Source organism: Chrysochloris asiatica, unplaced genomic scaffold (genome assembly GCF_000296735.1).
Source record: "Chrysochloris asiatica unplaced genomic scaffold, ChrAsi1.0 scaffold00092, whole genome shotgun sequence".
NCBI classification, from domain to species: Eukaryota; Metazoa; Chordata; class Mammalia; order Afrosoricida; family Chrysochloridae; genus Chrysochloris; species Chrysochloris asiatica.
The window spans coordinates 459,267-471,895 of NW_006408610.1; the positions used below are offsets into that span (position 1 = coordinate 459,267).

General features: G+C 44.6%; 1 protein-coding gene across 1 annotated transcript in view; it reads left to right on the plus strand.

The window, feature by feature from the left end:
- The first annotated feature begins 1,357 nt into the window (after nucleotides 1-1,357).
- LOC102823983 (chromosome unknown open reading frame, human C15orf27) overlaps nucleotides 1,358-12,629 on the plus strand; it is a 187,790-nt gene continuing 176,518 nt past the window's right edge. Inside the window, exon 1 of the mRNA XM_006866559.1 lies at nucleotides 1,358-1,800. Coding sequence (XP_006866621.1) covers nucleotides 1,358-1,800 — 443 coding nt within the window. The remainder of the gene's footprint in view (nucleotides 1,801-12,629) is intronic.

Sequence of the window (12,629 nt, forward strand, 5' to 3'; positions counted from 1 at the left end):
AGACAGTCTAGGCATGGCTATCAAAAATGGGTGGCCCTTAACAACAACAACAACAAAATAAAGGCATGAAGTGTCTGGCTTACAAGCTTTCATTAGAGTGCTTAGTTTCAGAACAAGAGGGGTAAGGTAGAATCCCCACTGAATAATTTTCCTCTTTTCTAGATGGATTTGGTGAAAGAGGATGGGGATGATGGTGACAGGATTTTATGATTCAATTGTGAGTAATTGTTAACAGGATTAATCGTGAATGCCACAACTATTACTGTAGAAGATGTGTAACTAAAAGGAGGGAGGCATTAACCTTTCATTTCAGGAATAGACGATCCCAGGACCATCAAGAAGGAAGCAGAGTGGAGTGTGAGCTCCTACCTAGAAAAACAGTGGCCGCAGAGATGGTGGCAGAGGTGATGGCATGGAGAGATAAGCGTGGCAGCCGACTCTAGGCCCATGGATTGAGAAAGACTGTGTGTCTGCAGGCAGGAGACTGGTTTGCAAAATGTGCCCTTTGGATATTTAAATGAATATATAAATTTTTTGTTTTGTACATCAACTATTTTTGCTTTGTTCGTTTGTGAAATACAAGATGCAAAAGGGAAGCTACAGGAAGAAAGTAGGTTATCGGTTGTTGCAGGGAGGGGATTATCATCACTGAGATGAAACAAAGCGTATAATTTGTTGAATATAATATATAAACAAAGCGTATAGTTTGTTCTTGTCGGTTAACCTTCATTCAGTTCTCAATAAAAAGTTTAAACAGTTAAATAGTTTAAAAAAATAATAAAGATCTATTATTCTGTAGCAATACTTTTTGACTTACACTGTATGTGCTATTAGAATTTGATGGAGGAAGAGTGGGTGGGAGTTAGGAAAAGAAAAATCGACAAGGGGAATAATGAAGAGATTTAAAACCAAACAAAAAGGATGTGAAAAACTGCCCTAGGACCCTGAGGTATCAGGGGGAGTAGGAGTCAGGGGTTTCTGGTTTAGTAATAACTTGGGTCCGAAAGAGGTACTTTCCCCTCAGTGGACAAAAAACTGGGCAATTCGCTGAATTGCTTACTCCTGCATCAAAGTGCAGAGAGCAACGCCTGCCGTTGGTCCCCTTACAGGGTGCTGTGCGTGGATGAAACGCATCGCTGGGAAAGAGCTCTGGAAACTGCAAAGCGCTGCACCAATGCAAAAGGAGGCTCCTATTCTCTGTTGTACAAAAATCCCCTGTTGGGACCTTTTGCTTGCCTTAGGGTCCCCCTGGTTCCGCACTTGTTGCTTCTCTGCACCGCTGACCTCCCTTCCCTTCGTGATACCCTCCGCTCGCTACACGCACACATGTGGGCCCGGCAACTCCCTCACCCACACGATGAAGCCCACACGTTCCGCTCCAGCTCTGGCGGCTGCCTCTAGCCGGATCCCGACCCCTACCCAGGGTCCCAGCCCCCTGCCTGCGAGGCCGGCGTATCCTAAACAGCGGCGCCCTAGCTCCGCAGCCTCCTGGCTGCGCGTGCGGCCGGCTGGAGGCGAGGGCGCAGGCGCGGGCCCGGGAAAGCCGCCGGCACGAGGCCGCGCGCGCGCGTCCCCGAGCGCGGTGGGCGGAGGGGCGGAGGGAGCGGCGGGGCCGCGAGGGGGCGGGGGGCGGAGAGGGGAGCCCCGGGAGCGCGAGCTGCGGCCGGCGCCGCAGCAGAACCGAGCGAATCCGGAGCCCCGGCAGCAGGTATGTGTATGCTCGCAGGCGGCCGCGGCCGGGCTTCCCCCGCCTCGCTGCCCAGGTCCTGTGGCCGGGGCAGGCGGTCAAGGTTTGCAAGGGTGCGTGCCTGGGAGAGCTGGGATCTTACCACTGACCTTCATCCCCGCTGGCTGGCAGGGGCGAGCGAGCCTAGGTGCGTGGGGGCAGCCAAGGGCTTCAGCTCCAAACTGGGGACCTGCTACTTGTCACATGCCTCTTATTTATTTTTTGCAAACTGCCCTGGTTCGGGTCCAGCTGCAGATGCCTTACCTCCTATTCTCTGCCTCCGTGGGCCATCTTGCATTTATTAATAAAACATGCAAGCTTGGAGTGTGTGTGTGTGTGTATGTGATGGGGGGGGGGTGCTGCTGGGGGAAATCCCATTGCAGTGTGTCAAGCGAACTCCCTCCTATTTTTGGTTTTCAGACGTGGATTTGAGGTGGAAATCCCATACCCTGGAGATTTGTGGGTTGGTTGGTCGTGACCACTTCCTAGTGGGCTTCCCCCATTTGTCGGGAGGCGCCACAGCGACAGGATGGGCTATCAAGAAAGGATGGTGGGTATTCACCATCAGGCCAGATCTCATTCAGGGGACAGGGGCAAGCTATAGCAGACAGTTGCCTGCTTGCTAACTTACCAGGGAGGCTTAAACAGAAAAAATTATTCCTCTAGATTGCTGAAATGAGAGGCCTTGAACAGAATCCCCAAGACTTGCATACTCAAACTCATTAAAATTTTGCATCTGAAGATGACTAAAGCTAGCCACCTGTTGAAGTTAGACCCCATAAACTGCCCCCCCACATACATAACTCAGCCCACCAATTCCTGTTACATAGTCACCAATAAGGATAGGCCCATATTTGTTCATTCTGTCCTCCCTAGGGAGCTCCGTGGCTCTGTAGGATGAGCACTGGACTGCAAACTTAACGGTTGGTGGCTCCAGTCCATCAGACGCTCTGTGGGAGAAAGAGGAGGTTTTCTGCTTCTGCAAAGATTTACAGCCTTGGAAACCCTATACAGGGCCACTAGGAGTCGGAACTGACTCCATAGCACTTAACAACAACCAGCAACATCCTCCTTAACGCTGGTAAGCTCTTGTTTCTTTTCAAATAAAACCTTACGATTTGATGGCCCATATATTATGGATCAAAATGATAATTTGCTCATTTTCCGCACACCCCAAACATCATATTCTAAAGATTGAATTTCTCTGTAATGTATAGTATCTCTTTCCCTGGCTTTTGACCTTGCTTTTGAGCAATAGCCCGAAAGTGGGATGGTGTGTAACTGCTTAGCTTTCATTTCTTTCTTTTCTTTTTTTTTCTTCAAAATATCATGGTAAAAGAATTGTAAGATCTCAAAATACAGAATGAAAATGGTCATCCCAAGATGTTGGGATTTGGCAGCAGGACTGTAAGCACTTCTAAAACGTAGTCAGGATGCCACCTTTAATGGTGAGAAAGTCCTGTTTCTGAAAGGTTCATATGTACCAGGTACTGAGCTAGAAGCTATTCTTATCTGGTCTCATTTAATCCTCACTACAAACCTATTAGCTCCATGTTGATGATAAGACTTAGAAAGGTTAGTTAACTTGCCCAAGGTCACACAGTCAGGGACAGATTTAGGATCCAAATTCCACTCTGATTGCCAGTGGTAAGGGGTCTGTCTACATTTTCATAAAGATCAAATGGATGCATGAGTATATGGGCTTGGATTCAGTTTTCCATTTTATAGATTCCATAGGAACCTTTGTGACTTTCCCGGATGAGTGCATGTGGAAGTTTTTGAGGTGGCAGCCTATAAAAAATGGGGGCCATAGTGTATGTCTTTGAAACTTTCCCAAACAAGCAGTTAAGTACAAAAAGTTGTTTCCCTCCACATTTTAACCTTTAAAATATATAAGCATTGGATAGTATGAATCATTCATATTTTTTCTTTATCACATTCCACCCCAATCGTCTTGTCTGATCTCACTGCTAGTCATGAGAACACCACTGCCTATCACACTTCATGTCTGTGTTCCTGAATGAGGTGAAGGAATCCGTACCAGCTAGGAAACATCATCTAATCTTACTATGATGGTAACTGACTCAACAGCACTTAACAACGACAGCACACCTTTCTAGCAGTTCTTGTGGATTTAGTGAAAAACAGTGTAAGTGCATCAACAGATTATTCACCCGATGGGGCTACTAACAGTTTGCACTCAGGTAACATATTCGAGATATTCATGAGAGAGCTATAGGTAAGTGAGGAGTTACTTGAAAATTATATCCCATGTAAAATGCAGTTTTTAATTGATGAACCATTTTAGGTAGAAAATATAAAGACTGTCCCTTGTAGGCGCTCTGTTTTCTTCCTAAGGTTATATGAGTAGTTTTAGAACGTGATGATGTGACTTTTTTCCTTATTTGTTGACAGTAAAGCTGTCTTGACTCACAAAACAACACTTTGAATCTTGGAAGAGCACATTCTCTAGTGCTTATGGAAATGCAGAGATCTAGTCTTTCTGCCTGGAGATTTCCAATTTCTGATCAGATAAACTAACTGGGTCCCAGTGTTACTTGGTGGAGCAGAAGAAAAAGCAAGGAGAGGGCCTCACTTCATTTCTGGGGAGGAAGTGGGTGTTCCTATGAAGAGCATCCTTACCTTCTTCAGTTGGGAACCTCATAATTGAAAAGCATCCAAGAAATCGATCTCTCCCATCTAAGCAAGATTTTATTTAATGCAGATCTAACTTTGGAAACCCTATAAGGGATACTGTGAGTTGGAACCCACGGGACACACTTAACACCAATCACCACCTCCCTTTTGGTGCAAAGGTCAATTCAGGGAATGTAAGGATGTTTCTGGACTACAGTTTTCCCCCAGTGAAATGTATGTCTATTTAACTCAGAAAAGCCATCTGGGCAATTATGGACACTTAGGCACTTATTTTAAGGATCTCTGGTAGCGTAGTGGTTACGAATTGGGCTGCGAACCACAAGGTCAACAGTTCGAAACTACCAGCTGTTCCACTGGGAGAAAGATGAGGCTTTCTGCTCCCGTAAAGATTTACAGCCTCGGAAACCCTGTACAGAGTCGCTATGAGTCTGAACCAACACGACACATAATAACAATAGGCACTATTTTGGAGGGGGTGGGGAGGTGGAGGGGTGAGGTAATGGAAAGAAGGAAGTGGATTTTTTTTCTAAACCCTGTAACTAATATTCAAAGCAGTGCCTAATTGTGATGCATATTTGAATTCATTAGTAAGTAAACCTGACCCTGTATAAGGTTTCCAAGAAGTCACTGGTGAGCTTGAACTGCTGACCTTGCAGTTCAAACTGACCTTGCAGTCCAGAGCATCAACCCTCAGCAACACACCAGGACTCCGAGCTGGTATATTTCTTTCCTCCACTGAACTTCTGAAGTACTTAGTTTTGAGATGTGATTTGTCTTTATGGGAGTGATGGTGGAAGTTGTATGCCTTCCAGGCACAGTTCCGACTCGCAGTGACCCTGTGGAGGGTTTCTGAGGTAGTAAATCTTGACAGGAGCAGCGCCTGTGGAATGGCTGGTAGATTTGAACTGCTGATTTTTCTGCTAGCAGCCAATTTGTAATCCATTATGCTACCTGGGTTCCTTAACTTGTCTTTATGGTACCCCTCAATCTAATAAGGTATCCTCTCCCCTCAACTATCTTGAATCACAAAAGAAGTTCTTCATCAGTTTACTTTGAAATACTTGACTTTCATAGGTCTCTTTTTTCTTTCCCTGCTGGAAGTCCTAACAGAGGATTTAATTTTATTTAAATAAAAATGGTTCACAACCTACTCGTTAATTCATCCCCTTTCCAGATTAAACAAATCAGAGTTCTTAGATGCTGGCCAGGCACACCCATCATGTCTCCTCCTTCCTTAGTCCAGATTTCATCTGAGAACTCTATAGCTCCGTTTAACCCTGTTTGCACTCAGTTTCCCCATGGAGTCCCTGAGAGGCGCAAACTGTTAAGCACTTGGTTGCTAACAGAAAGGTTGATAGTTCAAAACGGCTCAGATGTACCTCACAAGAAAGGTCTAACAATCTAAAGCTTCTAAAAGTTCACAACCATGAATAGTCTATGGAGTACAGGTCTACTCTGCATACATAGGGTCGCCAGGCTTCAGTCAATGCAACAGCAATAGGTTTGGCTGATGTGAGGGTATTTTCCTCATATAGAAGACATAAGGGAGCCCTGGTGTCGCTATAGGATAAGCACTGGGAGTGTAAAGTCAGCAGTTCAAACCGTGGAAGAAAGATGAGGCTTTCCGCTCCTGTAAAGATTTGCAGCCTGGGAAACCCTATAAAGGGTGGCTATGAGTCGGCATTTACTTGATAGCAGTGGGTTTAATTTTAGTTGTTTTTAAAGTGGGATTGATGGATTGCACCAGGTCTCTTCCCCTTGGATTAACAGCTCCAGAGGATCGGGATTTCCTCTGTTTTGCTCACTGCCTGGTGTGTGGGTCAGTAGTGGGATGGGGGCTATTCAGTAGTAATGTAAGGCAGGGCAAAGAAGTCACCTCTCCTATGTCAGTTTCAGTCTATACGGTAATTTCTATTTGCAAATGCAATGCACGTTCACTGGAAAATTTCAAACAGTCCAGAAATAGAGTCAATGGTCAAAATCTTTGATAGTCTTACCATAGAATACTCCAGGTTTTTGATGCAGATACTAAAATGTTTGCCAACAACATTCCGATAGATGCATACTGTTTTGCCATTTGTTTCTTGCGTTTGGTAATATATCCTGGACTTCTTAGAGGGCCTTGAATGACATTCTTCTAAAAATAACAACCACCACCAAAAAGCCAGTTGTCCTCAGATGAATTCTGACTCATGACAACCCATTGTGTGTCACAGGAGAGCTGTGCTTCATAGTCTTTTCAATGACTGAGTTTTTCCAGAAGTAAAAAAATCACCAGGCTTTTCTTCCAAGGTGCCTCCCACTTAGATGCAAACCTCCAACCTTTCTGTTTGCAGTCGAAACCACATTAACTGGTTGGACCATCCAGGGACTCAAACATTCTTGTAGCCATCCCTTATTCTACCTCAGTGAAAGTTAGGGGACAGAAGCTTTATAACTAGGGGAGAGAAAGGGAACTCATGGAGATATGTTGGATAGAAATTGGCATGTACCGCGTTCCAGGTAGACGGTTTCACATTCCATATCGCCTTTAACTCCTTGCAACCATCCTTGGTGTCAGCTATTTATAAAAGAGGAGAGGAGAGCCCAAGATACATAATGCTGAGATTCAAACCCAGGTTGTTGTGCCTCAAATTCTGGACTCTCTGTTATCGCTCTGTGGTTAGAAAACCATGTTTTCTGCGCCAGAGTTGTCTGGACTCTCATCCTGTTCTTCAGACACCCTGGCCTCCTTGTTGTTTTCCTACCTCAGGGTCTTTGCCTGGGACTGCTTCTCTGCATATTTCCCCAAGGTTTGCTCCTCCCTCTCCTTTAAACTCTGCTCCAGTGTCACTTCTTGAGCGAGGCCTCTCCTGACCACTCCTCTAAAATTGCACTGCCTCCCACTGGTACTCTTGTCCTCCACCTTGCCTCGCTTTTATTCCCAGCACTCACCAGTTTCTAACAAGCAATGTGGAGTCCTGGTGTGGTGCTGCAGGTTAAGGTGCTGGACTGCAAGGTCAGTTTGAACTGCAAGGTGGGCAATTCAAGTTCACCAGCTGCTTCTTGTAAAAGCTCTACACAGTCGTTTTGAGTTGGAACTGACTCGAGGGCTCTTAACAACATTCTGTATGGCTCAGTAGCAGCAATGATGGACTTGAACATTGTAGGATGCCACAGGACGAGGCAATAGCTCATTCTGTTGTATAAGATTGTCATGAGTTTTGGAGTCAATGCAAGAGCAGCTCTCTATCCATCTAACAGACTATATAAATTAGATATTTTGTTTAGTATTCCTCTCCCCCATAGAAGGAAAGCTCCAGAAGATAGGGATTCTGTCCATTCTGTTCACTGCCTAGTGCTATGGAAAGCCTAGATCTGCAGTAAAGATGGTCAAGTCCCTGTGGCAAAGGGATGGGATTAACTCATGGCTTGTGAGTCATTTTTAAGATAAAATTAACACCCTTGTTAAGGTTATCACCAAAGAGAGAAAAAGAGACTGATGAAAAGCAAGTATTTCAAAGTAAACTGACCTTGAACTTGTTTTGTGATTCAAGATTGTTGACATGGAGAAGAAAGAATCTTCTTGAATCTTTCTAGCAACTTCACACTTTTTGTTTTTGATAACCCTTACTGTGAGTCCTGATGTGGCACTGTTGAATCAGCACTGGACCACAAGGTCAGTTTGAACCGAAAGGTCAATGCGTCAAACTCACCAGCTGTTCCTCAGCAGACGGAACCGACTCAACGGCACAGATGTGACGCTGTGGGCCCTGATGTGATGTTGGACTTGTAACTGTGAGGTCAGCAGTTCAGACCCATCAGCTGCTCTCGGAAATCCTATATGCAGGGTCACTATGAGTTGTAACCGACTCAAAGGTACACAACCACAACTGTTAGGGTGAGCAGTGGTGGTGGAGGCAGGTGGTGGTTGTGTGCGTGGAGTCAGTTCTGACTCATAGTGACCCTGTATAGGGTTTCTGAGACTAAATTTTTGTGGGAGAAGAAAGCCTCATCTTTCTTTCACAGAACGACTGGTAGTTACAAACAGCTGACCTTGAGATTAGCATCCCAACTCATAACCTCTACTCTACCAGAGCTGTTGTTGTTGTTGTTAAGTGCCGTCAAGTCGATTCCGACCCATAGTGTCTATATACGGTTTCTGAGGTGCAGCTGGTGAGTTTGAACTGCCAACCTTGCAGTTCAAACAGCTTTACAATCTGGTGCATTAATTCACAGCACCACACCAGGACTCCAGTAAAACTCCTAAAAATGCAAAGGGTTGATGTGTGGGGGGGAAACAGCAAGGAAAGTGGAGAAGAGTAGGGAGAGTTCATGTGTTACTTTTGAGCTGGTGTTGGAGAAAGAAAACTTCAGTCAACTCCTGTAAAGATGAAAGGAAAAGTCACCTGAGGGTGTGGGGTGAGACAAGACAGTAAGAGGGACAAGGGGAGAGGGTCTGGGATGAAGAAGAGACTTATATAGGTTCCTCTCTCTTGGGCTACATACTCTTTTTTGAATGCTTCCAAAGAAGGACACTCCAGATTCTACCCACTTTCCCCATGGCCTGAGCCACTCTTTCCCTAGAAAGGAATCTATGGACACACACTCCGACTTTTCACGGAGGCATCTTAATCTCTGTACTACCAGCAGTAATTTATGACTTCCTTATTTCAGCTGGATGTGAGCGCTCATTGCCAAAGCATTTATCCCGCGTGTCTGCAATATTTCAGTAAGACGCTCCCATCAGCAGCATCACAGTCTGAGAGTCCTCTCACCAGAACGGCCTCAAACTCACTGCCACTTCCAACTCATGATGACCCCACATGTCTCAGAGTAGAGCTGAGCTCGATAAGGTTTTTTGGTTTGTTTTTTTCCACCTAGGATTTTATTTTAAATTTGAAACCAGTTACAGATGCTTTCAGTTTTTTCTTTCACAGACCTTCATTACCTACCCAGATCGATAAGGTTTTTAATGACTGGTCTTATACAAAAGTAGCGTGTGAGGCCTTTCTCCCATGGTACAGCTGGGTGGATTCAAACAGCCTTTCACTTAGTTACCAAGTGTAAATTATTTGCATCACCCAGACTCCTAGTGACTTTTCAGACATCTTCTGGTAGCGTAGTGGTTATGAATTGGACTGCGAACCACAAGCTCAGCAGTTTGAAACTACCAGTTGTTCCGCGGGAGAAAGACGAGGCTTTCTGCTCCCGTAAAGATTTACAGCCTCATAAACCCTGTATAGGGTCGCTGTGAATTGGAACTGACTCCACGGCACATAACAACAACCACAACTGTTTCCAGTGAGCCCTAGTGTGGTGCTGTAGGATAACACAGGACTGCTAATCAGAGGTCAGCAGTTCAAACCCACCAGCCATGCTCGGAAACCCTATATAGGGTCACTAAGAGTTGGAACCAACTCGATGGTATGCAACAGCCGTTTGCAGTAGTTCTTGGACTGGTTGACATTCTGACTGATGTATCAGGGGCTTCTCTCCCCAGCACCCGCTGTGACACCTCCACCCAACTCCTAGGCCTTATAGGAAAACATTCTGTGCTTTGACCGATTGTGCACCGGGGTTGCACCCCAGGTTTGGAGTCCTGGTGTGGCGCTCTGTGTTAATGCACTGGACTGCCAAGTCAGTTTGAATCACTAGGTCAGGGGTTCAAGTTCACCAGTCACTTTTAGGAAACCCTATGCAGGGTCACTATGGGTTGGAACCAACTCATCAGCACTTATCAAAACCAGAATAGCAGTCAACCTTAGGACATTTTTAGATTTGAGTATCCTGTCATGTTGGAGAGTTGTTAGTTTGGGGAAGAAGTCTTAGAGAAACTGCTCCTTAGTCACAGAGAGGCATCTCCTTCTCTCCCTCTGGCTGGATTTCAGAGTAGTCCCTGGACCTTTCTCCCTAGTCTCTTAGTCTAGAAGCTCTGCAGAAACCCATTCAGCATCACCATAACCCAATAGTCTCCACTGGAAGACAAGTGGTAGCCATGCATTCTGCAGGAATCTAGCTTGGCTGCCCAGCACAGAAGGTGAAAATTCTACTGAACCCACTGCCCGAAACCAAACAATCCCATTAACATCAACTGGATTTCTACTCATAGTGACCCTATAGGAGTAGAACTGCTCTGTAGGATTTCCGGGGTTGTAAATCTGTGTGGAAGCCAACTGCCTCATCTTTCTCCTGCTTCATCTTTCTCCTTCTGAGTGGCTGATGGGCTTGATCTGCTGACGTTTCTCTTAGCAGCCTGAATTACCATCCGTGAGAGGTACAAATGCAGCCTCCTTAGAACTGCTTTCGATTTGTAACAGGAACCAGTCAAAAGCTAAAATGGTACTGATAACTCCAGTTCCCAAAGCTCATTAAGACACAGAATTTTAATAAGTATTTTTGCCCTCTGCAATTCAGGTTTTTGAAAATCCATACTGCAATCAGTAAGCTGTTCTCTGGATTTCAGTCTCAAGCAATACCAAAGGCAGTCCTCTACAGTCCCCTCTATTAGCTGAAACCGTGTCTAAAGAGAGTTTTGCTTTATCAGTGACTCCCTTGCACTTTCTTGTTTAGATTACAAACTGCCTGTGTCAGCCAGTGCAGTGTACCAGAGGGCTTTAAAAAGGTGGAGGACAAATTCCATCATCTTTTCATTCGGTTGTTCCACAACTTTTTGAAGCCCCTTCGTATAAGATGTAGTAATTTTCCCTCCCACAATGATTTTCCTTGAAATCGTTACATGTTTGTTTGTTTTTTTACCTGAATTTAATGCATTTTTAAAACCCAAAACAATGTAGGATGCCTGAAAATTCTCCTTTAACCATGACAACTAAAATTTGCAAGTTTGCCCATAGAAACAATGCAATCCCACAACTTTAAAAAAAAAAGTTCCATTATTTTGGGAACTGTCTCCAAAGAAATGCTTGAAAATTTGTCTTCCATTACTCACTGTCCTTTCCCAGTCAATTGCTGCCTGGTATTCTATCTGCTGCCACTCCCTGCCTGATACCCTATGAAGGATTCTGTTCCTCACTCTTCTGAAACAGAACTCTTGAAGGTCATCTGTGACTGCCGAATCACAAACCCAGTGGCTGTTTCTCAGATTTCGTTCCTGATGGCTTAGCAACATCCGACCCCATTGACTTCTTCAGCTCCTTGAAATGTTCTCTCTGTTGGCAATTCCTTCCTAACCGTGCCCCATCTCTGTATGGTCTCCTCTGCTCTACCCCTTCCTGTTTCTCATGAACCAGCCTCATTGTGAACCATAACAAGTGTTGTTGAGGAGACATTGGGGTTCTTGTACATTGCTAGTGGGAATGTAAAATGATGCAAATGTTTTGTAAAACATTTTGGCAATTCTATAAGATGTTAAATGTAGTTACTATGTAGTCCAGTACTTTCACGCTTAGGTGTATACCCAAGAGAACTAAAAACATACCCACAAATACTTGTACACAAATTTTCAATGCAGCACGATTCCTCATAGCCAAAAGTGGAAACAGTAACACAAATGTCCATTAACTGATGAGAAGCTCAAATAAGTATCATATAACCACACAACCCATCACTTATCTGACAGTTTGTCGTACTGTGATGGCTTGTGTGTTGTTGTGGCGCTTTCTAGGGAAAGAGTGGATCAGGCCACTGGGAAAGGGGGTAGACTCTGGAGTGTCCTTTTTTGGAGACTCTCAAAAAAGAATATGTACCCCACAGAGAGGGGACTGCATACAGGTTTCTTCTCCATCCCCTATGTCCCTGTTTACTACATTGTCTCACCCCACCCTCAGGTGATTTTCCTTTCATCTTTACAGAAGCTAACTGGGGGAGGGGCTTCCTCTCTAACAAACTGGCATCTTTGGTTTCTTGTTTGCAATCTTGTAGGTTTGCTTTATTTTAAATACTTCCATATCCGAGTCCTGATGTGGCGCTCTAAGATACGTGCTGAACTGCTAACTGCAAGGTCGGCAGTTTGAGCCCACTAGTCACTTCTTGGAAACTCTGTACAGGGTTGCTTTCAGAATTGATTTGATGGCAAACAAAAACATATCTGGGTTGAATTCTGAATTATATCATCATGTCAGTTAGTTTCAGGTTGTTGTCTGTTCTTGTTGGCTCACTGTTCAAAGAACTCCATATAGTATTTTTTGTAAGTTTTTTTTTGTCTGCTTTTTGCAAATTTCTTTTAATTTCTGTTTTTCTGAAAAAGTCGTAATTTCTGGTAGCGTTCGTTAGTGGTTACAAATTGGGCTGCTAACCTCCAGGTCAG